This window comes from Bos indicus, chromosome 7, assembly GCF_029378745.1.
Source record: "Bos indicus isolate NIAB-ARS_2022 breed Sahiwal x Tharparkar chromosome 7, NIAB-ARS_B.indTharparkar_mat_pri_1.0, whole genome shotgun sequence".
Classification (NCBI taxonomy): Eukaryota; Metazoa; Chordata; class Mammalia; order Artiodactyla; family Bovidae; genus Bos; species Bos indicus.
The window spans coordinates 20,334,906-20,361,798 of record NC_091766.1 but is presented as its reverse complement, the minus strand read 5'-3'; the positions used below and the strand labels follow the sequence as shown (position 1 = coordinate 20,361,798).

The 26,893-nt window shown below is 52.7% G+C and overlaps 1 protein-coding gene across 6 annotated transcripts in view; it reads left to right on the top strand.

Annotated features, from left to right (window-relative positions):
* The window catches only part of CELF5 (CUGBP Elav-like family member 5), a 51,352-nt gene that overhangs the window by 12,678 nt on the left and 11,781 nt on the right, over positions 1–26,893 (top strand). For 4 of the 6 annotated variants that reach the window (XM_070793143.1, XM_070793140.1, XM_070793139.1 and 1 more), the window contains exons 2-10: positions 5,886–5,968; positions 16,934–16,985; positions 18,783–18,911; positions 20,434–20,513; positions 22,169–22,315; positions 23,224–23,365; positions 23,469–23,615; positions 25,413–25,475; positions 26,276–26,359. In XM_070793143.1, the coding sequence (XP_070649244.1) occupies positions 5,886–5,968; positions 16,934–16,985; positions 18,783–18,911; positions 20,434–20,513; positions 22,169–22,315; positions 23,224–23,365; positions 23,469–23,615; positions 25,413–25,475; positions 26,276–26,359 (927 nt within the window). Of the gene's footprint in view, positions 1–5,885; positions 5,969–14,327; positions 14,400–16,933; positions 16,986–18,782; positions 18,912–20,433; positions 20,514–22,168; positions 22,316–23,223; positions 23,366–23,468; positions 23,616–25,412; positions 25,476–26,275; positions 26,360–26,893 lie in introns of those variants that run through there. The other 2 variants (XM_070793141.1, XM_070793144.1) reach the window with 2 other exon arrangements.

Genomic DNA, 26,893 nt, shown 5'->3' with positions numbered 1-26,893 from the left:
GTATCCGTCCAGTCTCTGCTTTCATCTTCCCCTGTCCTTCCATCTGTCTCTCCTCTTTTGTCTCAAATAAGGATGCTTGGCATTGGATTGGGGTCCACCTGGTTGTCCAAAATGACCTCATGTCAAGATCCTTGATTACATCTGCAAAGACCCTTTTTCCAGATCAGGTCCCATTCACAGATTCCTGGAGTGGATGTATCTTTTCTAGGGGGATCACTATTGAGTGCCTGAAGATGCTCCTCATCTTCTGGGCTTCCCCCAGCCCTGTATCCCTCACTCTGTCTTCCAGGCTGATGACACACAGGGAGGTGTGTCCATCTCTGTCTCTACCCAGCCTGGGAACCTTAGCATCTCCCATCAGTCAAAGTGTTGTCCCCAGAGCCCCAGCTGAACAGAGACCTGTTGCCGTGAAGGGACCATGGCTACTTCTGCTCCCTTTCTCAGGAGCATCTCCAGGACTGGAGAGAGGAGCATCCTTGTGGGCTGGGGGAAGAGCCCTTTGTCATGGGTCATGCAGATATGGGCTTAAGTCCCAGCCCTGTCATTTCTGTGGGTGACCTGGGCCACTGGGAACTTCAGCCTCCTCATCTATAAGGTGGACACTCTTCTCCCCACCATTGAAGGCTCTGTGGGGTCACCGTGGGGCTCCACTTTTGGGAAGCCTGTATCGTTAATGATTCAGTTTATTCATGCATCAAACAATTGGTGTCTAGATTGTCCATGGCCCAGAAGGGTCTTTTCATGGAAACACTTAAGGCCACCTTTGTCTTGGAGTATGAAAGGTTTGAAGTGAGTTTTATGGAAGATGGTAGAATTGGGTGCCTCTGCCACTCTGTACTCCAGGGACCAAAATCCTAGAGGTGCAGTGGATGGGAGGGAAGCCCTCAGCATCAGATATTCCTGGCTTCAAATTCCATCCCCACCCCTTACCTGCTGTGCAGTTATAGGCAAGTCACTTTACCTCTCTGAACTTCAGTTCCTCCATACTGTGCATCACATCCACCCCCCCACAGGATTCTTGCAGAGAAAAGGAGGGTGTGAAGTAAAGTACCTAGGACAGCAACTGGCCTAGGGGCTCAGTGAGTTGGCTGTTTACTGGCACTATTATCATTATCTTATAATAATGGGGGATATTGTGGTGCAGAAGGATTAGGACTGGGGTTAAACTTCAAGGGTTCAAATCCCACCTCTGTGTGACTTTGGGCAGACAACTCAATGTCTGTCTGGTGTTTCAGTTTCCTCATCTTAAAATGACAAGAAAGATACAATGGTATCAATTCTTTCTTTTGGGCTGGGCTGAGGGTTCAAAGGGTTCATATGAGTGATGTCCCTGTAAGATGCTTGGCACTCACTGGACTTCAATTATTATCATACTAGCATTGTTACAACTTTGATTCATGAAATCCCAAAAGCCCTGATCTTGGAGCAGAGAACAGAGGATCTTGGCGAGAGGAGGGATCCTCAGGATTTCCCAGCAAAGAAATTTCCTCTCTAGGGGATCTTCTGCTTGCTTAAGCAGCAGTGACAGGGAGCTCCCTCCCTACAAAGAGCAAGCATGATGAGATAGATCAGTTGGTAGACTGCTTTCATACATTGAGGAAATCTCTTGTTTTCCAAAGACCCACCCCCCTCCATTAGTCCCTTGGGTGCTCCACCTTGGGTGTCAAGAGGTCAACCTTTGTCCAGACTTTGAAAATAAGGGTGGGTGTGAAGGAAATCATAGGGTTGAGCCTTTTGGGCAATTGGTTCTTGGAGGTAGGGCTGCCTTCTTGACTCACCTCACCTCTACAGAACTCCAGGGCTTGGCCAGCATGGGGCTTGAGGTGTGTTTTGCTGAATACCTGGCCCTACTCTTATCATGGGGCTTCCCTAGTGGTTCAGATGGTAAAGAATCTGTCTACAATGCAGAAGACCCTGGTTCTATCCCTGGGTGAGGAAGATCCCCTGGAGAAGGAAATGGCAACCCACTCCAGTATTCTTGTCTGGGAAATCTCATGGACAGGGGAGCCTGGTGGGCTACAGTCCATGGGGTCACAAAAGAGTCGGACATGACTGAGAGACTAACATACACACTTTTATGGTGGACAAGTCTGGTGTGTGGGGTGAGGGTAACCAGGGTTGGAATCTCTGAGAAGAGGCTCACCCATCGTGGGCACTGGCTGGGCTGAGAGTTCCCTGGGAGGGTCACTCTAGGACTAGGACACAGCAAACCAGACCCCCAATCCCCAACTGAAATGTGCTCCATGGCCTCTTCACCATTGGATCCAGTCCCAGATTATCTCAGAAAGGTGAGACTATTTTAAGGTTCCTTTCAGGGCGAGGTAAAGCAAGGGCCTGTGGTCCTCCCCATAGGCCCTAGGAGAAATTTTTAGAAAAGATACAAATTCCAGGTAGTTGTATCCAAGTGGTTGGCACACAGTTCACAGTGCCTCTGATGTTCCACTGTGTGACCCTGGGCAAGTCGCTTCCCCTCTTGGTACTGCAACCCCTCATCTGCAGAACAAGGACGATGCTAACAGCTCCTTTGTGGGGTTGTTGTGAGGATTAAATGAATCAATATTGAGTATAAGCTTATTAGCATTAAAAACTAGGGAGCTTTAGGGATTTTCCTGGTGGTCCAGTGGTTAAGACCCCACGCTTCCAATGCAAGGGGCCTGAGTTTGATCTCTGGTCAGGGAACTAAGATCCCACATGCTGTGCAGTGTGGCAAATAATAATAATAAAGAAAAATCTAGGGAGCTTTATTAACATCATTAGAGGTCTGTATTCATTGGGAACTGTATTTGTTAGGGCTGCCGAAATAATGTGCTTAAAAAACAGAAATGTATTTTCTCACAGTCCTAGAGGCCAGAAGTCTGAGATCAAGGTGTTGTTGGCAGAGCCGGCTCCTCCTGAGGCTGTGACTAGGAATCTGATGCAAATCTCCCAGCTTCCGGTGGTGCTGGAAATCCTTGTATCAACCAGATTTCTGCCTTCATTTTCACATGCCATTCTCCCTGTGTGCCTGTCTCTGGATCAAAGTTTCCCCCTTTATAAGGGTACCAGTCCTATTGGATTAGGGTCCACCCTACTTCCAGTATGACCTCACCTTTACTGTTATATCTGCAATGATATAAGATCACGTTCTAAGGTCCTGGAGATTAGGAGAATGAGTTGAGTTGATGGAGAAGGGAAACAATTCAGCCCTAATAGAAACTGAAATTCAAGGCTCTGTTTATCAAGAAATGGGTAAATATGACACATTTTCACCAGTTAGAAAAAGAAGCTAAGAGGCTGGGAAGATAGGGCCCAGAAAACAAGGAGACATTTCAGTACCAGGGACAGCAGCTTGCATGTTTTGCCTTTTTTTTTTTTTTTTTTTTGGTGGTTGTTTTTTTCCGTCTATCTGGCTGCAAGCCTTCCAGACAGACCCACAGGCTGGCAAAATGTTGTTCAAGGGTTATACCTACACTCCTAGAGCCGACACATTCTGTCTTCTGCATATAGGGCTCCACAGGCAAGAAAAGACCCAAGGAGAAAGGGCTTTGCCCCTCTTTTATACCTCCCAATTTCTTTCCAGCCATGCCTAATGTTTCTCAGGCCTTATGGCTATTTTCTTAGTGCCTCTGCATTCCTTGAAGACCCTGGAGATTCAATTCAGAAAATAGAATCTCAAAAAAAAAAAAAAAAAGGCAGGAAGACGTGTATTGGGAGAAGATATGGGCGTTAAATATAACCAAAAAAGGATAAGCACACACAATATATAAAGAGGGTGTATTTGTAATATCTCCTATTACAAATTTTTATTCTGGTAAAATATGCATAGCAAAATCTGCCATCTTGACCATTTCTAAGTCCACAGCTCAGTGGCACTGAGCACATTCATATTGTTGTGCAACCATCCCCACCATCCAGAACTTTCTCATCTTCCCAAACTCTGTCTCCCATGAAACACTGACTCCCCATCCCCTCCCCCAGCCCCTGGGCCCACCATCTACTTCCTTCTCTCTGTGGATCTGACTCCTCTAGGACATCATTTGAGTGGAATCATACTGTAAATGTCCTTCTGTGTCTGGCTTATTTCACTGAGCATCGTGTCTGCAGGGTTCATTCATGTTGTAGCAGGTGTCAGAATCTCCTTTCTTTGTGGTCCTTGTATAGACGGACAGCTTTTTGTTATCCATTCATCTGTTGATGGGTATTTGGGTTTTTTCCACCTTTTTGCTGTCCCGAACAATGCTGCTATGAGCACGAGTGTTTCTTTTCGAGTCCCTGCTTTCAATTCTTTGGGGATATATACCCAGAAGTGGAATTGCTGGATCATATGGTAATTCTATGTTTAACTTTTTTGAGGAACTGCCAAACTGTTCTCCACAGCCGCCGCACCATTTTACATTCCCAACACAATTTTTTAAAAAAATGAATGTTAGAAGCTGTCCTCAGCTCTGCCTGGTGCCCCTTCCCCAGGGCCCCAGGGCACCTCTCAGGCCTGGGTCAGAGACTCCTCCCCACCACCAGGCCCAGCTGGTGGGAGCAGCCGGAGAAGTGAGCGCAGCCCAGCAGGATGCAGCTTTAATTAACTCCAGCCTGGGGCGAAAGTGGTGCCCCCAGAGCTGTTCCCAGGGGCTCTGCACAGGGGGGTCCCCGTCGGGGGAAGCTGAGAGACCACGGGAAGGGAGCTGGGGGTGGAGGACCCAGGACTCGACAGCATCAGAGCAGCCAACGATGGTCTCATTTCAGTCGGTGAAACTGAGGTCCCCTGGGGTTAGAGAGGCAAACCCAGCTCTGAGGCCCGGATCCCTGTGTCCATCCCAAAGAACTTGCCTGCCATCTCCCACCCCACAAAATCTTTTAAAATATCTTTAATCTCATTGGCCTTTCTCTGGGCGCCTCCCTCTGCTCAGTTCCCTACGGTCTCTGTCTTGCAACCTTTCTTGTCTCTATGGCTCTCATGCCTCGCACCCCCTGCCCCCACTCAGGACGTCTTCCAATCACACCCCGGCTCTGGACCACTTTAGAGCCGGCCCCGCCCCTTGCCTCTCCTGATTGGTCCTTCCATTTGACGCCACGCCCCACCCCTCTAGCTCCGCCCCCGCATCTAGGTTGGTCCATTCCACTGCACCCTCCGAGCATCTGTTCTGATGGGGAAAACTGAGGCGCCCACACAGGTGCAACGGGCCATCCGAGGCCACAGAATTGGTTAGTGGCAGAGTTACTGTGCTCCTCAGTCCAGTGCTGAGGCTTCTTCTGGCTCCTTGGGGCTGCTGGTGCCCCTCACTATCCTCCTCCCTGGGGCGGCAGCTCTGCCGCTTCCCCCTTCCCCCACCCCCCATCTCACCCCGCTTTTTAGCATCAGCCACAGATTTAATTAACAGCTGATTCGCCTCTCTGCCTTTCCCGTCTCACCCTTTGGGAAGTGTGGGTATGGGAGGGGAGAGCTGAGCTACTCCTAACTGCCCCACCCCAAAGGGGGCTCCAGCCTCCTTTTCTCTATTTTTAAAATTATAGTGAAATACACATAATTTAAATTTACCACCTTAATCACTTTTCCTTCTTTTATTTCCTAAGCTTTTAAAATTGTGGTTAAATATACATAACAGAAAGTTTGCCATTTTAACCATTTTTAAGTGCAGAAATTAGTGGCTTTAAGTACACTCCTATTGTTGTGCGAACATCTCCACCATCCATCTCCAGAACTTTCTCATCTTCCCAAACTGAAACTGTGTCCCCATTAAACACTGACTCCCCATCCCCTTCCCCAGCCCATGGCCCCCACCATCTACCTTCCGTCTCTGTGGATCTGACTCCTCTACGGATCTCCTGTGAGTGGTTCACAGTGGATCTTCCTGTGAACATGGGTGCACAGCCTCCTTTTCTCCTAACACTTCTATTTCTCTCCCCTCCAGGCTGTGCCTTTCTCACCTACTGTGCCAGGGACTCCGCCATCAAAGCTCAGACTGCCCTGCACGAACAGAAGACCTTGCCCGGGGTGAGTGCTGGATGTTGCTGGGAAGTGAAGGGGCAGATGGAGGGGATGCTGTCAGTTTGGGGAAGGCTAAGGTCCTTCCTGGGGTCAGCTGTGAAGCTCATCTGCCTCTGAACTCAGAAAGAGACGAATGGAGCAGAGACACAGAAATCATCACCCAGATGGGCATTTCTTGTGTGTTAACTGCATCCCTGGCTGTGCACTTCATGTCAGGGTGGTTTTGTGTGGTTGTGGAGGTTGCACACTGCCTGAGGGCACCTGGCTTCACATGAGAGTGTCACTGGAGGATGAGGAAGCATTAGCAGGCAGAGGGTCAGTAGGAGCAAAGGTCCAGGGGCAGGATGGTGCCTGGTGTGTTGGAGGAACAACCAGGAGGGCCGTGTTCCTGAAGCAGAGAGAGTGAGGAGGAGAGAGGGAGGAGGGGAGGGCAAGGAGAGGATGAAGGCAGATGTTCAGGGCCTTGTGGGCCTCAGGGAGGCCTACCTACCTGGTAGGACCCTACCTACCTCTCACCATAAGAAGGGAGGGGATTTTCTTTCCCCTTGTCCTTATGGAGCAAGTAAAGCTATGACTCTTTATGTGGTATTTCCTCCCCAGGGGAGGCTGGCCCAAGCTCTGGGCCTGCTGGTTCTCTCCTGTCAGCCCTGTCCTTTTTGGGTGGGCAGGAGGTCCCTGCCCCCAGGAAAGGATGGAAGGTCCCCTTCAGCCTGCCAAGCCAGGTCTTCAGTGAGATCTGTAGCACCCCACCCCGTGAGTTTGGGGGCAGGGGGTGTCGCCTTTCCCTCTAGAAATCTCAGGGACCCTTCAGTATCAAGGGGCTTCAGAGGATGCTAGGGTGGCATCTTGCCATTCCTGCTGGGAGCATGGATGCTACACGGCTGACAGTGGACAATCTGGGGTTCACCTGCCAGGAACCGGAAGCTGTGGCATGAGTTTGACTCAACTCTGAGCAAGCATCCAAAGGTTTGGGGGGTGGCCTCAACCTTACCTTGCAGAGCAAAGAGCCCCTCTTTGAAAGATGAAGTGGCAGAAGCGAGAGCATACGCTCTGGCGGCCACATCAGCGGGCTCCTTGTTTAGTTTCCACCTGGTGTTGCCATGTGACGATGAACCAGCACCGGATCTTCAGCACCGGAAGAGTATAATGCGGTGGGGTAGAGGGAAGAAACTGTTGAGGAGGTCACTGAGGGCTTCACTGAGGAGGTGGCATTTGAGAAGAGACTTGAAAGATGAGGAGGAAGGACATGCTAGGAGAGGGGACCAGATACGCAAAGGTGAACAAACACCATCTGGATTCACTCTTTTCCCTCACTTGGACCTTCTGCCAACACCTCCCCAAACCAACAGGAAACTGGAGGGCAGGTCTGTCCGTAGCACCCAGGGGCACAGTGGGGTTCAGTGGATTCTATTAGTTATCTCCCGATGTGTCACAAATTACTCTTCAGGGACTCCCCTGGCAGTCCAGTGGTTAAGACTCTGCACTTCCACTTCAGGGGGCACAGGTTCGGTCCCTGGTTGTGGAACTAGGATCCTGCATGCCTCACTATGTGGCCAAGATTTTTATTTATAAAAATAAATAACAAATTACTCCTTAGCTTAGTGGCTTCAAACAATCAGCATGCATTGTCTCACAGCTGCCAGGGGTTAGGAACTGGGACATGAGTTGGCTGCATGGTTCTGGCTTCTGGTTTCTCCTGAGGTTGCAGTGGAGTCATCAGCCAGAGCTTACTGTGGCTGGCAAATCTGGCCCAGTGCATGGCTATTGGCTGGAGGCCTCCGCTCCTCTCTGTGGGCATCTCCCCAGTGCTTGCTACTTGAGGGACCTCATAGCATGGTGACTGGCTTCCCTCAGGGCATGTGATCTGAGAGTGAGCCAGGAAGAAGCCACAGCATCTTTTTTTTTTTTTTTTAATATGTATTTATCTATTTATTTGGCTGCACTGGGTCTTAGTTGCAACATGCAGGATCTTTAGTTGCAGCATATGGGATCTAGTTCTCTGACCAGGGATAGAACCTGGACCCCTGCATTGGAAGCATGGAGTCTTAGCAACTGGACCATCAGGGAAGTCCCAGTCTCAGGGCTCTTTGTCCTCCTCTCTCTGCTCACTCTCCTAGCACAATCCAATTCTTTCATCCGTATCTATCCTGCCAGCCAGCCAGCAACCTTTTATTAAGCACCTACTTAGTAGGCCTGATGCTGCACTTCTCTTACCAGTTCTGTGTACAGAAGATACCCCTTGGTGACTCCTTCAGGCACCCCATACCCAGCAGAGCTCAAACTGCCCACAGCATCCCCTTTGAACCAGTTTTTCCTCCCTTCCCCTTGCCCTGCCCCAGCTTCTTGTGGTCGCTGGCAATCCTTGGCCTGTAATCCTTCCAATTCCTGCCTCTGTTGTCAGGTGGCCTTCTCCTCCATATCTACATCTCTGCCATCTCCACTGCCTTTCTCTTATGAGGACACCAGTCCAGTCCTGGTCACCTAAATCCAGGATGACCTTGTGCACAGATCTGTCACTTAATTACATCTATAAAGATACCATTTCCAAATAAGGTCTCATTCATAGATTGCAGGGGTTAGGTATTGGACACGTTTTGGGGCAGGACAGCCATTCACTTCACTGCAGGGGGTGACCACAAAATGAACAGCTGGATGGAAGGGTGACTGGGGAACTGCATCTCAAGGGAGAACCAGGTGACCTGTGGTGATGACCTCATGGAGGGCAAACAGGGCAGCTTTCTGGAGGGGGAAGCATTGGAGCTAGTCTTGAGTGACTGGGAGGGTGTTGGCAGATGGGGGTGATGTGAGCACGGAGCATACTGAGACGTGGAGGCAGGAGTGTGCCTGGCAAGCTGAGTGTGGGAACGCACGAGAACCTAATGGAAGTTTACTGCCCCCAGGGACACTGGGCAATGTCTGAGGACATTTGTGATGATCATCTTGACCATGGCATCTCGCAGGTACAGGCCAGGGCTGCTGTTCCACACCCTACAGTGCACAGGACGGCCCCCCACAACAGAAAATGATTCAGGCCAAAATCAGCAGTGCTGAGGTTGAGGAACCCTGTTTAGGAGAATAAGGAGCTGGTGAATGTTCTAGAACAGTACTAAGAGAAATATGTAGAATGCATACCACATACAGCATTTAGATTTTTCTAGGAGCAGCGTTTAAAGAGTAGAAAGAAACAGGTGAAATGAATTTTAATGCTTTCTTTTATTCTAACCCACTGTCCCAAAATCCTATCAAGAGGCTGTCAGTAGGGCCCATGTAAAACTTACTAATGAGATAGTTCACATTCTTTTTATTTCATCCTAAGACTTCACTTTCACTTTTCACTTTCATGCGTTGGAGAAGGAAATGGCAACCCACTCCAGTGTTCTTGCCTGGAGAATCCCAGGGAGGGGGAGCCTGGTGGGCTGCTGTCTCTGGGGTTGCACAGAGTCAGACACAACTGAAGCGACTTAGCAGTAGCAGCAGCAAGTGTTTGAAAATCTGGTGTGTGTCTTGCACACCCTCAATCCCTCTCAACCAGAACACTTAGTGGTTACCAGAGATGCTCAATGTGGAGTTGAATTTTATAAAATTGACAATTGAAAAAGTAGATTCCTTTCCTCAAGTTGTTGTAAACCTACTCAGAGCTTTTCCAAGAATGGAGTCAGTTTTTAGACTTTTCTGGAGAGGATCAGAGAACAAATGTTTTCAGCTTTGCCAGCCATACAGCCTCTGTTGCATCTGTTGAAAGCACAAAACAATCACATTGAGTGTGGCTAAGTGCCAATAAAACTTTATTGACAAAAACTGGCTGGGGCGGGGTGCAGAAAAGGGCTGTAGTTTGCCCATCCCCATATTGGGCTATCATCATCCAATAGAATTTACTGGATGTTCTGTCTCCACTGTCCAGTAGGGTGGACACTTGCTCCGTTTGGCTATGGAGCCTTTGAAAAGGGGTGAGTGTGACTCAGGGACTGAATTTTTAATGTTATTTAATTTTAATAGATGTAAATTTAAACTTCCACTGGCTACATGTGGCTAGAGGCTACTGTCCTGAACACTGCAAAATCTAGAATGTTCTAGATCAGGGATCAGCCACCACGTTAGACAGTGCAGATCTAGAATGTTCTAGACTGTTCAACAGTGTAGACCTAGAATGTTCTAGACTCAGGAGCATGGTGCAGCATCATTATACGTCTAGGTTAGGGAGTTGTCTGTCTCGTTTTGACACCAGATCACAGCTGAGGAGGGATTAGGGACCTCAAGCCACCTCTTCTCCTCTCAGGGCTCAGTTTCCCTCGTGTTATCATTGTCCCCCAGCACTTTGGGGGCACTTCATCCAGCTGCCATGTCAGCAGGGCCCTGGGTCTGCTCTGGCCCCATGTGACAGACAAGGGAACTGTGGTGAGAGAGGAGGGGACTTGTCCTAGGTCACCCAGGAGGGTGAGCACTATGGCTCTACCCACCCTGCTACACAGACCTTGAACCTGTGGCTTCTCTGCTGGAGTTTCCTGTAAGCTGCTCCCTGCGCCCTGGAGGTGAGGGCAGATGTCTGATAAATAAAGAGGAGGCTCAGAGCTAGATCCTGGGGACAGAGGGGCTCAGCTTAAATTTTTTCTTAAAATTTGAAAAATACTGCACATTTAGTGAAAAGTGCATGCAACCCAACTGACTATAAAGCAAGCACCCATTACACTGTGCACCCGGAAACCACCCCGACCCACGTCCCCAAGCCCAAGCCCCTCTCTTCTCCTTGGAGGAACCCCTGTTCTGACTTTTATGGCAATCAGCCCTTCCTTTTCTTCCATTACCATGCGGATGAGATTCAATATGATGCTTTGTAGCTTTGTGCTTTGTCATTGCTGTGTGGTATTCCACAGCCTGGATGCACCGTTTATTCATCCATCCTCCTGCTGGTGGACATGTGAGTTGTCTCTAGTTTTGCTGTTAAGGCACAGAGATCCTTGCCAGTGTTTTGCTCTGGGTGGACACATGCCACGTTTGGGTCAGTCTCATACACAGGAGTTCGGGATCCCTGAATATGTGTGTCTTCCAATTCTGATGAGAGAAGGGGTTGTCTTTGGGGGTGAGCCTCCCTCCACAAGAACACCCACAGAAATGGAACCAGTCTTACAGTAGGAGAGCTGGAGGCTTGCTCACTAATCGCACAAGGAGACGTGGGGTCTATTGGACAGGAGGACCCTTTACCTGTCAGCATGTCTGAGCACAGGAGTCTAAGCCTCCCCATAGGTGTCAATGCCAGAGAATGGAGTCTTGGCTGTGGAAGAAAGCCTGCCCTGCAGGGTCACATGCTGCACATGCCTGCGCACTGCCCGGGAGACAGGGGCCCTGGGCTGGGCCATGTTAGAGACAAAGACTGCCAGCACCTTTCCTATCCCTGTGTGTGTGTGTGTGTGTGTGTGTGTGTGTGCACGCGCACGCATTGGGGGACACAGTACAGATCGACACCTCTGTCTCTTCATCTTTTGATGAACGAGGGAGTGGTCCCAGTGGTTTGCCAGCTCAGTGCATCTTCCCCCACCTTGGCACAGCCGACGTCCCCTCCCCCCCGCAATGCTGTTTTCTGTAGCAAGTGACACACACCCCTTCCAATTCCCACCTCGAATGTGACAGCAGAGTCCATGGGGGATGCAGTTTAATCAGATCTCAGCATTCTGGAATAAGATCCTACAATGAATAACAGAATCCAAGAATAGAACCCAGCATGGACCACAGGACCCTGGAATCCACACGGGGCCGACGCCTCCGATTGTTACAGGGATTCTCCGCTGGCCTGTCAAACCCACGGTGGGGATCCTGGGGATGGAAGAAAGTCCCACTCTGGCGACAAAAGGCAACAGGTCCAGTTCCCACCTCGAGGATGGCAAGGGGCTGGTGGCCATTTGAGGCAACACTATCTCTTTCTTTGTGAAGCTCTTGGGAGTGAGGGATGAGCCAGATCAGGGAGCAGCCATGCAGCGCATCGGAGCATTCTGGAAAGGGATGAGTTTGAGTTTGTCAAACTGTGAGCACCCCACCAGAGGCCCCTCCCTGAAACCCTGAACCCCCTTCTGTGTACATAGGGGTATCTGAAGTGGTCCCTTTGCAGAACCCACCCCCACATTTCATGACTTGGCTCAGAGTCAAGCCAGTCCTGGGAGTGAGCAGGAGGCCCCTGAGGAGCCAAGTGTCTCAGGATATGGTTTTTGAGGCCTCAGTGTCCTCATCTGTAAAATGGGTTTGTGGTGTGTTTGAGGGTCCTGTGAGCTGGGACACACCAGAGGCTGAGCATGCACTTGGCAAATACACAGCCGAATGAATGAACTCATCATCCCAGGAGTCGAGCTGTGGGACTCTGGCCAGTCACGTCTCTTCCCAAGCTCGTGTTCTCCCGTGAAATGGGGACAGCTCAGACACGCCTGGCACAAGCTCTTGGGTTACTTCCCGTGCCGGGCACTCTGCCCAGCACGCCTGCCCAACTCTTGCCTGTGGGACAGGAGTCTGGAAACCATAGGTCTTGTCTTGTCTCATCCTGTTTGCCGCTTGTGCACCCTATGCTGGTTCTTTCTCAGGAGGAGGTCTTAGAGCCCCTCACCTCAGCCCTGACCCTGGAAACCCCTCCTAGAGAGGAACAGAATGTGTGCTAAGGGTGGGGGGAGATGCTGTCATCAAGGCAATGACTGGGCAAAGCAACTGAAGCAGGGAGGATGGAGGGGAAGGCTTCGGGGGGAGGTTACATTCCAAGGGGCTTGTTGGGCAAGGATGGGGTGCACAGGGGTGTGCTCCAGTCCATTGTCCTCAGGGAGGGGGAGGAGAAAGGGGCAGGAATGGTTGGGACAGAGCAACAAAGTTGGCTCGGATGCCAGGATGAGGAGTTGGCACGCCACCCCAAGGGCAATAGGGAGCCACGGCAGAATCTAGAACAGGAGAAGGGCTTGCATGAGAGAGGAAGAGCATGGAATGCTAGCCCAGACAGCCCAGATAGGGGTCCACCTGCTTCATCCCCCTCCACACCATCCAGAAACAACCTAGTCAGGGCTTTCTCTGGGCCCCCACACCTTCAAAAGGCACAGCTTTGCAAACCCAGGAGAATATTTGGGGCCCCAGCCTGTCTACCAAAGGGTCTTCCTGCAGTCCTTCCCCCAAGTGGCATCAGTTTCCTCATCTCTCATATACATAATGGAGAAGGCAATGGCACCCCACTCCAGTACTCTTGCCTGGAAAATCCCATGGACGGAGGAGCCTGGTAGGCTGCAGTCCATGGGGTCACTAAAAGTCGGACACGATTGAGTGACTTCACTTTCACTTTTCACTTTCATGCGTTGGAGAAGGAAATGGCAACCCACTCCAGAATTCTTGCCTGGAGAATCCCAGGGACGGGGGAGCCTGGTGGCCTGCCATCTATGGGGTCGCACAGAGTCGGACATGACTGAAGCGACTTAGCAGCAGCAGCAGCAGCATATACATAAGTCAGACATAAAGGACCCTATTTTCCCAACGGTGTATGGCTTGGTTGTAGTCATTTAGCAAGAGCTGGGTGGCAGAGCAAGGACTGGATTCCAGTCACTTAACGTATGCCCGCCCAGAGCCCTAGTCCACCTGATCCTTGGCTGGAGGGATGGCTGGGTTCTCAGAGACCCCCACTCCCCCTGAGAAAACTGGCAGGAGATCTGGTCTCTGCTTCTGATTTTCTCCTCTCCCTTTTTGATTTGCCCATCTTTAAAAGGAGTATGTTTCCATTTCATAAAGTTGTTTGCAGATTAAATGAATCAATGGACATAGGTATTGCTCCAGTTTGTTCCTCACCACCCCTCACCCTGCCATGAACTCCTATTCATACTTTAAAACCCACTGCACATTTTCCATTTCAGTGCACCTCCAGGAAAGTCTTTGGCTCTTCACTGTTCTCTGCTCTAGGCTCTCCCAGCACTTGACCCCATGAGTCTGGAAATAACTGCATATCCTTCTGTTTCCCCCACTGCCTTACTAGTGGAATGCTCCCTGAGGTTGCAGAATTACTCAGCTGGAAGCACATGAGAATGTTGTTGAATAAGTGTAAAGAGGGAGGGAAAGGGAAGGGAAAGGATACAACAGTGGGGAGCCAGGGAAGGTAGAGGAGCGAGGAAGGGCATTCAGCAGAGACCTTGGTGGGACAGATGGAGAGAGGGAGCCGGAAGGAGGTGGGCAGAGCCAGATGGGTGGGCAGGGGCGACAGGAGGGGTGGGGTGAGGGGAGACCCAGCTCTCCCCGGCACGCCTCCTCCCGGCTCGGGCGGGCAGGGCCCGGCCTCTGGCGTGCGGATTGCCTGGGCGTTGGGCGCGGAGAGCGGAGAGCGGAGAGCGAGGCGCAGAGCCCGAGCGTGCGCGCGTGTGCGCGCCTGTGCTCTCAGGGCCAGCCGGGCGGGCGGCGGCACATGGATGCCAGCCTAGCGCACATCTCTAGGCCGGTGGGTAAGGCGAGGCGCGGGTCTGCGGGATGTGGATGGCCGGGCCTCAGAACCTCGACTTTCGAGTGGGGGACTGGAGAGGAAGGGGATGCCCACCAGGCTTCTTAGAGCCAGGCCAGGACCCCTTTCCTCTCGCTGAGCTGACCCAGGAGGGGGAAGGGGCCTCCTAGTAGGCGGAAGGTCCCAGGCTCTGCAGCAGGTGGGGGGAGATGGGAAGCAGGTATCCAGACCCAGAGAACGGTGTAAAGGTGGAGGGTACCCTGATGGGGGCAGGTTCCCTCCCTGTGGTCCTCCTCCCTCGCTCCCTCCCTCGGCTCATCCATCTCCAGAAGATTATATTTAAATATCTCTTTTGTGCAAGGCAGGAGCTGGGCTCGCCCCTAAGAGGCTGTTTCCATGGCAACAACAATTGCCAGCTTCCGTGTGGTGAATCAGCGTTGCCATGGCAACCCCATCCTCATCTGCCCAAGGTGCTGGGAGGGAGGGAGGAGGTGAGGGCCAGCGGAGGCGGGTGGGAGAGGTAGAAGAGAGGGAGACTGGAGCCCAGGTGCCCCCTCCCTCCCATCTCCCTTCACCACTTCAGTCTGCCCTCAGCCCAGAAACTGGTCCCATATGGTTGAAATAATCTCTCCTCAGGCCTCCAGCTAGAGGGGTGTGGTACCCAGGTGAAGAGGGTCCAAGATGAGTGTGCGCGCGCACGCGTGCATATGTGTGTTTGTGTGTATGTGTGTGTGGTGGGGGAAGGGAGATGTGGTTGGGCCTTTCCCAGGTGGTCAGGGTCCCTCTGAGGGTGTGGTTGGGTGGCAGGATGATTGCGCTGGGGGAAATGGGGGCCAAGATGGGGGAAATAGAAACCCTTTGAGTTCTGGGGCTCCCAAGGCTGAGTTCACATTGAGGAGGCCCATATATGCTTCAGACACACACTTGAAATGGGGGAGCATATCAGATGAGGGGGCCCACCAGGGGAGGGGGAGCAGAAAAATACCTCTTCAGGCCTTGATTTTGACATCCGTAAAAAACAGGGTAAAAATTGTGCCTCTCTCTCTGAAAACTTGCCTGGCAGCTGTGTTGTGATTAGAAGACACTTATCAAGTATCATCAAGTACCTCCGAATGGCTGTGGGGATCTACTCCAAGACTGACTTGGGAGGGGGGCTGGGACCAGCACTCGTTCCGACCCCAGGCCTGGTGGAGAGGGACCAGGAGCCTTTCTATGATGGCAGGTGTTGACCACTTCCTTCTGGTCACTTCAGTTCAGCAAACTCCTCTGATTCTCTCCTGTACCCTGCCCTGAAGGATGGGGAGTAATGTGATGGTCTCAGTCTGGAGGGAAGCAGAAACATGGAGACACCTCCTGCCCTGAGGCAGAGAGAGGAGGAGGCCCCAAAAGGTGGAAGGATTGCCTGCCTGGGGGCTTTTGAACTGGGATGAACAGTTTACCAGAGACACCGGGTTGGGAAGAAGATTCTGTCCTAGAGCCAAGAGAGAAGTAAATGCCACCCAACCCCACATCCCTCAAGTCTGTTCTGAAATACTTGCATTAGCTCATACCCAGGACTGGGTAAGTTGCAGGAGCTGGAGTTAGGGAAGAATTTCTTCCACTGAATAGTTCATTGGTTTCTTCCAGTTTCAGTGCTGGAGGGTGGTGGACAGACATGTCCAGAACAATGAGGCCAGATTGAAGGCTGGTCCATTCAAGTATGACAGTTCTCCTGACTTGTGGCTCAGGGGGCTGGCTAAAACTAGCTGCCTTGGTGTACCAGTCAGCTGCTGCTGAGTAATAAGCTGCCTCAACCGTTTTATTTATTCATGATTCCATGGGTTGGCAAGCCCAGGGTGGGCTTAACTGGACAATTTGGCTGATTCATCCTGAGTCATTCATGCAGCTGTAGTCAATTGGGGATTGACTGGGGTTAGCTGGGCTGGGACCCCCATGAGCTGTCAGCAGGGCATCTCTGTCCATGAGATATCATATCCTCCAGTGAGTCACCTGGAATTGTCCACCCTGAAATCTCCAGGGTTCCAAGATGGCCAAGTCTCTTGAGGCCAAGGCTTGGAACTCCCACTACTTCACTTCCACTATATTCTATTGGTCAAAACAAGTTGCATGGCCAAGTCCAGATAGAAGAGGTAAAGAAACAGACTCCAGTTCTCAATGAGAGGAGCCACAATATCCCATTATATACAGGGACCACAGGAGTTGTGCCATCTTGGCAAGCAATCTATCAAACTTTGGGGAGGAGGGGTGGGTGCAGCAGAGAGACTTCCTGGATTAAGGGGTATTGTTCCTGGGGCTTGAAGGCAAAGTAGGAGTTTTCCAGGTAGCAAGAGTAAAGCCCTGGAGGTAGGACCATGTGTCATTTGGTGTGACTGAGTTGGTCATACCCAGTGGTGACTGAGGTGCTGGTTGCTGCCAGAAGCTGGTGGGATGCTGAGGCTGGGGAAGTGGGCAGGAGTGCCTGGCAGGGCCCAGAAGAAGCTCCCACCATGCTGCCCACACTGTCCACCTTGACCTCCCTCCCCTTCTCTTCACAGATGGCGCGACCAATCCAGGTGAAGCCTGCGGACAGCGAAAGCCGTGGAGGTAGTTGTCATCTCTCCATGGCTGCCAGACTGTGGGTTGATGGAGGAACGGGAGGAGGGAAACCCTTGCACAAAAGGTGGTGGGAGAGGCAGAGGCCCCTGCGAGGGTGGGGCAAGGTGATAGAGAAGGAAGGCATGGGTCCCTCCTAACTGCAGGGCCACAGGCCCAGCTGTGGAGGGTATGGCCAGGCCCTGCTGCTTTCCCCTAGAACTTGAAATACCTGATTCATTTCAGGTTGCAATGATGGATATCTTCAGATGCAGAGGCACTGGGGGACCCCAAAGGACTATGGATGGCTTTCTGGGTTGTGTGTGTGCTCAATTGGATATATGAGCCAGTGCATATGTGTGTATGTGAGCATGCATTCCTGGGCATGCCTGTGTGCAGATGTGTATGGGTGTGTGCACATAGGCATGTGTTTTCTGGCTGGTTCAGTGCCTGTCTGTGTGCACATCTGTGTGCCTGGGCTGTGCATAGGTGCGTAGGTGTATATGTGCAAGCATGTGTGCTTGACTGTTCTAGGCTGGGAGTGTGGGTGTGCAGGCTCTGTCTTGTGTCTACATGAAGTTGGACCTCAGGATGGGTGTGTGCCATCAGGAGATGCTTGACTGTCCCCCATGGGATCCAAGACTAGCCATTCTTAGATACTTTGACCCCTCCTCCCCATCTCAGATGGATTACGGGCCTGAAGGAGAGCACTCAGCCTTGGAAATGGTGTGTGGGGCAGGGCTGTTAGGACCTCTGTGTATGCATAGGAGCGTGGTAAAGCCCATCTGGGCTGGGAGCCCATTTTCACACTCTCAGCCTGGCTTCCATTGAAGGTTAGGGATTGGAGAGGGGGCTCTGCATGTTTTCATCTCTGTCTGTCTCTCTTTGTCTCTCTCTCAATCTCTATCTCCCTCTCTATCTGTTTCTCTCTCATCTTTTTCTCTCCTCCTATCTCTCTGGTTCTCTCAGAGCCTCTCTGTGTGTCTCTCTTTGTCTCTTCTTGTTTCTCTCTTTGCCTATCTCTGTCTCTTGGTCTCTCCCTGTCCCTCTCTCTCCCTCCCACCCCCATGAATGACAGCTGCCAGAGAACGGGTTTCCATAGCAACCCAACTCACCATTCCTCACAGAGGAAGCTGCCTGGTCCCTGATTACAGGAGAGCAGTGCAACTCCCCCGGGAGGCGGGAGAGGGCTCTAGTCCCTCACATGGGAGAGGCTGGGCCAGACTGGCCCCTGGCCTTAGGCTTGGGCAGGTCCCAGCCAGGCTTCCAGCCAATCCCAGGCTCCCCAGACAACTGGTCTTCTGCACACACATGCCTTTATTCACTCATCAGACATTGATTTTTTGGCTTCTCCGGAGCCCTGGGAAAGTCCGATGGGGAGCTCTGCTGGGTACTGTGAGAATGCAGGCACCCTCAGTGCTCACCCCTGCCTAGAAAATTTAGATGGCAGACAGACATAGACCCAGGCCAGGCAAGGCATAGACCCTAGTACTGTGTGTGGGCTTTCTGAAGAACTCAGAGAGGTGGGAGGAATACAGAGGCGGGAGTAGCCGTTTTGCCTAGAATGGGGAGCAGTTGGGCAGAGAGGGCATTCTAGGCAGAGGGCACTGAATGAGGTGGTAGGCCTCAGGGACGTGGGCGGGTGAGAAGGCAGGGAAAGCGCGAGGCTGCGTCCTCCTTCACACGCGTAGAAGAGGGCCCCGGGGAGGTCCAGGGGCCCCACTCCACGCCCCGGTGCCTCCGCTTTCTGCTGGAGGGATGCGGAAGTTCCCGGAGGCTAGGACTTGGCTGAGGTGGTGTTTCCTCCCACAGGGGACCGGAAGCTGTTTGTGGGGATGCTGAACAAGCAGCAGTCAGAAGAGGACGTGCTGCGGCTGTTCCAGCCCTTCGGGGTCATCGACGAGTGCACCGTGCTCCGGGGACCTGACGGCAGCAGCAAAGGTGACCGGCTGGGGGCGGGGCTAGCTCTGGGGGCGGGACTATAGGAGGGCGCGGCTGGTGGGATGGGTCGGCGCGGGCCCCGGAGAGGGGGGCTGGATCCGGGGGGCGGGGCCGGGCTTGTGGGGAGGGACTGGCCCGCAGTGGGCGTGGCCTGGCACGTGGAAAGCAGGCCGGCCGGATGGGGTTCCTCTAGGCACACAAAAGGACGGGGCTGGCCCAGGGGCGGGGCGAGCAGAGGCCGTCTAGTCTCACCTGGTCCCACTCGCCGGCCCAGGACATCCGGGGCTGCCTCCTGTGTCTGTGTCCATCAGACTTTCTGTCTCGATTTGCCTGTGTCTCCTGGACTGTCGGTGTACCTGATCCTACTTGCTCCACCGTTCCTATAAGGTTGTACCATCCAGGAATGATTGTTTTATGATCTCCAGCAACTTGTTTTCTGGTCTGCTCTGTTTGGGTCTTCAGGTGTCTGGTGATCTCTGTCTACCTGATTCTACTTGTTCAGGTTTATCTGTCCAGAACTGGCCTGTCTCTGCCCTTGTGACTTGATCTTACTAGGACCGAATATATTTGATGGTCCCTGTCTATTTATTTGCCTGGCTCTTTTCTAAAAATTGAGATATGGTCACATACTGTAATCACATACTGCCAAGGCAGGAGGCGCAAGAGACGTGGGTTTGATCCATGAGTCAGGAAGATCCCCTGGAGGGGGAAATGACAACCCACTCCAGTATTCTTGCCTGGGAAATCCCATGGACAGAGGAGCCTGGCAGGCTACAGTACAGAGAGTCACAAAGAATTGGACAAGACTGACTATACATACACACACACACACACATATACTGTAAAATTCACCTTTTAAAAGTGGACAGTGGGAAAAAAAAGTGGACAGTGAAATGCTTCACAAAATTCACAGAACTGTGCAACTGTCATCATTATTGAATTCCAGGATGTCTTCACTCCTCTCCCCCAAATTTGTGTGACCCTTCCATAGCCCTCTGTCTGGAACTGTATCCTATGACCATCTGTCTGGATCTGCCTGTGTCTGGTGGTCTCTGGTTGTCTGTCTGCCTGATTCTGCCCTTGCCCGATGACTCTTCATCCCCATCTATCCAACTCTGGTCACATGGGCGTATCCATCTGGGTCTGAGTGTACCTCTGCCCGAGTGTGTCCATATCTCTCTCTGTGTCTGATGGTTTGTCACTTTAATTCTGCCTGATTACAACTCTGGATCTTGTGGTATTGGTGGCTGGTGGGTGTTCTCTAATCCTGTCCCCTTCACTTGTTCTAATGGGCAGTTCCTGCCTCCCTACCCTGGGCACCATCTCACACCCTCTGATGATGTGTTGGACAAACAGTTGTCTTACTGTCTGGTTCTTTGTTGTCCCACTGTCTGTCTGAACATATGGCTGCCTGTCTCTCTGTTGTCCAACCTGTGGGCTGCCCATGTCCATGCTGACCTGCTGTGCAGGGCTGCCAGCCCCTCTCCTGTGTCCCCTCACCCCTCCCCTTCTCTTGGAGCAGGCTGTGCCTTCGTGAAGTTCTCCTCCCACACCGAGGCTCAGGCGGCCATACACGCTCTGCACGGCAGCCAGACCATGCCGGTAAGTCAGAGCTGCCCTGGGCAATTTGGGTCAGGGTAGGCAAGGGGGAGGGGCCTGGCCTGACCATCCCAGCCATCTGGTAACCCCTGGCCCTTCTTCAGAGAGGGGACAGGGTAGGGAGAAAGAAGTGCATCTCTGATGGTGGTATGACTGGGTATATGTATGTATTTGTGTGTGTGTGTGAGCGTGCAAGTGTAGACTATGCAGAATGTCCTGCCAGTGTTTGGCTGCCCATGTGTGAGTATGTGTGGGCCACTGTGTGTGTTGGTGTGCACACATGTGCATGTGCCTGAGAGTGTGCTTCCATGCCTGTATGTGAGTGTGTGGTTGTGAGTAGGTGGGTGTCAGTGTGCACATGAATGTTCACATGTATGCTGATGCATATGCACATGTATATGCTGTGACTGCATGCATGCAAGTGTGTTGAGTGGGTGTGCTCATGTGAGTGCACATATGTAAGTTATATAGGTAAGTGCACATGTGTGTTTGTGTGTGAGTGTGCCCCAGTGATATGGGGGGAATGAGTGCATGTGTGTGCATCTGTAAGAGTGTGTGAGTATGTGTGGAGGGGTGAGCACATGTGTGTGAATGTAGACAAATATGTGTGTACATGTGTGTGTGAGTATATGTGCATGTATTATTGAGTGTATGTATGTGTATGAGTGTGGATGGTGGGTGTGAGTCACTGTGGGTGGAATGCATGTGTGTGTGCAGATGTGTGTGAGCCCCAGAGGAACAGGAGGGGATGGGGCTGGAGGGGCCTGCAGTTCAAAGCCAAGAAGCTTGGGATTCCTCCCAGGGCAATGGGGAGCCTCCCAGGGTATCCCCAGGAGAAGGAAGGGGCAGGCCATTTGGAAATGTCTCCGTGGGGCCAGTGTGGGAGATAGGCAGGCGGCAAGTCTAGAGCTGGGAGCTGGTGGGCCTGCAGCCGTGAGAGGCTGGAGGAGACCACTGGGGTCTTGGGGGTGGCCCTGCCACCCAGAAAAGTGGCCCTGGGAGCCTCCATCACTGTACAAAAATGTCCGAATCTGCCGCAGGGAAGACAGGCCTTGGGGAACCCACTCTCCTTTCTGTTGTTCTGCAACATGGTATGAAGAGCAGGGCAGTCTCAGATCCTCCCTTCTCTTGCTCTCTGGGTCATTGGGCATCAGTTCTAGTCCCTGGAGAGGGAGGAATCAACTCAATCCAAGGTCAAGCTTTCTCCTGCTCAGAGCTGTCCACTGATGGAGCTGGTGAGTGGAGAGGTAGTGAGCTCCCCATCAAAGGAGGTATTCAGTTTCTCAAATGATTGGAACCTCACCTGTTCTCAGGTGTGGGCAGCTATAGAATCCTCTGTATGGGCCTTCATTGTTCCTCTCCAGCACTTGGGTTCTCCATCTTTTTTGAAAGTATGGCTGACAGTCAGGTCCTCCTCTGCTTCCCAGAGGCAGCCCCCACTAGACAAGTGGGTGCCCCACTTGTGTGCATGGCAGCCTACAAGGTCAAGTGCGAGACCCAGGATGCTGATCTCCAGACTAGTCTCACTGCGGCCCCTGGGACCTTGAGGGAGGGGCTGATAGCTGCTGCCACCTACACCCCTACACTCCCCCCAAGGTACCTCAGAGTCCTGGCAATGTCCCCCTTCTTTCCTTCCCTGCTTGCGGCTGCCCTTGCAGGGTGCCTCCTCCAGCCTGGTGGTCAAGTTTGCCGACACAGACAAGGAGCGGACGCTGAGGCGCATGCAGCAGATGGTGGGCCAGCTGGGCATCCTGACTCCGTCCCTCACCCTGCCCTTCAGCCCCTACAGTGCCTACGCCCAGGCTGTGAGTGAACGGCGGACACACTCCTGTCTCCAGTGGGGCTCCTGACACCACTGTTTTGAGGGTCTAGCTCAGTGTCTCTCTCTCTCTTTCTCCATCTAGTCTCTGTCGAGTGCCTCTTTCTGTTTCTTTCTGAGTGCTATCTTTCTGTTTCTCTTGCCCAATCTCTGACTCATGGCCTTATTCTGGTTATGGCTAAGTCCCCAGATCCAGTCCACTTCCTGATCTCAACCCCAGCTTAGCCCCCCACCATGAACTATGCTCTGAGCCCAAGCTGAACCCCAACTGACAGGACCCCAGGCTCGGCCACCAAATCCAGCCTGAGCCACAACCCTGGGTGAATGTCAAATCAAGACCCAGTCTTGGGTTGACCCCCAGATCCTGGCTGTTCCCCAAATCTAGATAAGCCCCAATTCTAGCTAAACCTCCAGGCTAACTCCAAACTGAGACCCAGCCCTGAGTGAGTTCAACATTGGCTGAGCTTGGGACTTCCCTGGAAGTTGCCATGCTTCCATGCCTCCAGTGCACAGCACGCAGGTTCGATCCCTGGCTGGGGAAATAAGATCCCACATGCCGTATGCATGGCACAACCAAAACAAGCAGAACACATAAAAAAACATTGGCTGAGCCCTGGTCCCAGACTAAGTTCTGATCATAGACTGAGCTCCAGTCCCTGGCTGAGCTCTGATTCCTAAATGATCCTTGAACATAGTCTGAGCCCTGATCCTATGCTGAGCCTTGATCCCAGGCTAAGCCCCAATTCCTAACTGAGCCCTAACCCAACCTGAGCCAAGATACCTGGCCTGACCCCCTGCCCCTGTTTCTGGAGGACTGGCCCCTCAACCCCATGAGCCATGCTCTAAGGCCAGGTGCCACTTGGACTGTGTACCTGACTCCCTCTCCACCCCCAGCTCATGCAGCAGCAGACGACGGTCCTGTCCACATCAGGCAGCTACCTGAGCCCCGGCGTGGCCTTCTCACCCTGCCACATCCAGCAGATTGGCGCTGTCAGCCTTAACGGGCTGCCTGCCACGCCCATCGCCCCTGCCTCTGGTGAGAGTCTGCCAGGGGCCCACAGCTGGGGGGCAGAGCCGGGGCTATGACTCTTAGCCTTAGCTGGGGCTAAGGCTACCCATGATGCTCTTCCACTCCCCAGGACTGCATTCGCCCCCGCTGCTCGGCACCGCCACCGTGCCCGGCCTCGTGGCCCCCATCACCAACGGCTTCGCAGGTGTCGTGCCCTTCCCTGGCGGGCACCCTGCCCTAGAAACTGTATATGCCAATGGCCTTGTGCCCTACCCAGGTAACTTGGGTGGTCCCCTGGGGCCGAGGAGAGTGGCAGGGGACAGGGAGGGTGTCCCTGGGACAAGCATGAATCCCTTTGCCTTGGTGTCCAGGGAACAAAAGTACAGGAAGCAGGGACTCTTAGGTTAATAGATACTAGCTATGGGTGCAGAGGGGCTTCCCTGGTAGTTCAGCTGGTAAAGAATCCACCTGCAATGCAGGAGACCCCGGTTTGATTCCTGGGTCAGGAAGATCCCCTGGAGAAGGGATAGGCTACTCACTCCAGTATTCATGGGCTTCCCTGGTGGCTTAGACAGTAAAGAATCTGCCTGCAATGCAGGAGACCTGGGTTCAATCCCTGGGTTGGGAAGATCCCTTGGAGGAGGGCATGCCAACCCACTCCAGTATTCTTGTCTGGAGAATCCCCATGGACAAAGGAGCCTAAAGGGCTACAGTCTGTGGGGTCCCAAAGAGTCAGACACGACTGAGCAATTAAGCACACACACACACATGGGCACAGAGAAGGGGGTTAAACATAGGAAGTTTGCAGTCAGACCTTCCTGGATTCAAATTCCAATTCAGTGGCCCTTGTGGGGAGTTTCTTTACATCTCAGAGCCTCAATTTGCTCATCTGGAAAATGGGACAGATAGTATCATTCATCTCATGATGTTGCTCGGATGAGGCAATCAGTCTGTAAGATGCTAACCCATCTCCTGGTACCAAGAAGAGTGCCATCAATCTTCACTATTAATTGTTACCATTTGGGATCAGTGCCCATATTCATTCATTCATTCATCCAGGATTGACCATGCACAGATTTGTGGCACTGGACTCTGCCCTACTGAAGCAGAGGTCTCACCTTTCTCTACCCTATACCCTGATTTCAAGGCAAATGTCTTCCCACACCTTGCTTAGGTGAAGTTTGTCATCTGGGTTTCCACCACTGAGAATCTGTTTATTTTTATTTTGTAATAATTGGTGCTCACAGGGAGTTTCAAACATAGTACAGAGAGGTCCTGGTTACCCCTCACCCAGTGTCTCCGGATGCTAACACCTCACGTAACAACAGTATGTTGTCGAAACTAGGAAACTGGCATCAGTACAGTACAATGAACTGAACAGGTGTTGGAGACCCTGTTCAGACTTCACTGTTTACAGGCACTTGTGTCTGTGTGTGTGGTTCGTTCATTTTATGTCATTTCATCACAGGTATAGTTTTGTGTAACCACCACCACAATCAACATACAGCACTGTTCCATTACTACGAAGTAATTCATTCATGTGACCCCTTTACTGGCTTATCTCTCTGCCCTCACTACCCTATCTTCTAACAACCTCTCTCCATTCAAGGAGATTTTTAGTTGCCTCGACAAGCCCTCTCCTCCCCCTGTGTCCTCCACTAGGGACTATCGGAAGGTCACAGTCACATAGGGGATCCATAGGCTGTCTGATCAAGGTGTGGGGAGGGAAAAGGAGGAAGAGATGTGAATGGGTGGTGATCAGGAGCAGAGACCTGGAGCCCTAGAGAATCCAGAGAAAAAAGGGGGAGGAGCAAGGGGGTCTGGATGGGGACAAAGAGTTGGGAGTTAAACCTCTCTGGAGTCTGAGAAAACTGGATTCGAGTTGAGTGGCCCTGTGCCAGCTGCTGTTTTCCCACCTGTAAGAGGTTCCCTGAGCTTCAGTTTTCCTCACCTGTGGAATGAGGGTCATACCTATAAAATGTTTATGCAGAAATGAAGCCGGGGTGGATGCTGTGGGGTGGATGGAAGACTTCTGCTGCCCCCGCCCCACTAAGCCCCTCCGTCTGCCCCGCAGCTCAGAGTCCGACGGTAGCCGAGACCCTCCATCCTGCCTTCTCTGGAGTCCAGCAGTACACAGGTAGGGAGGCAGTGCGGCACCCCCACGCGTGGCACCCCCCCCAACCCCCCCGCCCTCAGTTTCCTCCCTGGACTAGCCACTCCACGCACCTAGCTGCACTTAGATCTGGTTCCACCCCTCAGGGCCGCCCTCTTCATTCTACCTTGCCTCTTCTGTCTAGCCATACCTCCTACTTTGTGGCTTGGCCCCCGCCTCACCCTCCTTCGACATTTGGCCCTGCCCCTCATAACCTGCCTTTGGTCCCGCTTGTCGTGTCCTGCTCGGACCCGCTCTCCAGTGTGACCATGCCCCCTCATTCTTCCCAAGACCGGGCATTGGCTCCGCCCTCAGCCGTGGTCCCCCACCCCTCAAATATGGCCCCGCCCATTAAACGCTTCCCTCCCTCATACGTCTCTCCCATGTGACCACGCCCCCTCTACCTTCCCAAGACCTGTCGTGGCCCCACCCTCAGCCACCACCGCGTCCACTCTACTCCTTCCTGTGGCCGTGGCCTCTTCCTCAGACTGTCTCTCCCATGTGACCACGCCCCCTCCTTCTTCCTAAAATCTGGCCTTGGCTCTGCCCTCAGCCATGGCCCCACCCTTCGAATATGACCTCTTTCCCTTCTACTCTTCCCTGTACTAAGGTCTTAGTACTTCCCTCAGACCAACTCTCCCCTGTGACCACCCCCCTCCACCGTCCCAAGACCCATTTTGGCCCCACCCTAGGCTGTGACCTCGCCCCCTCAGTCTTAGCCCCGCCCCATGCGCCCACCGGCCTCACGCCCGTTCCGCCCTATGTCTCGCTCCCGGTCTCTGCAGCCATGTACCCCACAGCGGCCATCACGCCCATCGCGCACAGCGTCCCCCAGCCGCCGCCCCTCCTGCAGCAGCAGCAGCGAGAAGGTGAGGGGGCCGCGACCTCCCCTGGGCGCCAGCCCCGCCCTTTGACCGCCCCCCTCCACCTCCAGGACCTCCTGCCGGGTTTGACCTAGCCTCAGGGAACTGCTCGGCCTGAGGTCCGGAGAGACTTGCCTTCAGTTCCCAGCATCACCTGGGTGTTTGGGAGGCAATTGACTCTTGGTCTCTGAGCCTCCGTCTTCTCCTCCGGAAAGTGGGACCCGGGCTAGTCCCGACCCCATAGGGATAGCAGTGACCCTGTCTCCACCACGAGCTCTCTCCAGAGTGGAATGACTTTTTTTGAGTTTGAGGTCAGGGGGTGGGGTGATGAGGTATCTCTGGTGAGATGGGAGTTCCTCAGTAAAGTCAAGTGGGAGAGGAGTTAGATTCTGGAGTCGGACCGCGGGGATTCAAATCCACCTAGTGCTGACTTGAGGCATCGTCAGAAAGGCACCTCCCTGCCCCATGCCTCTGTTTCCTCATTGGCCGCAAGGCCACCGGTGCCGAGGCCTTGTTGGGGAGTGAGCAGCACGGTTCCTG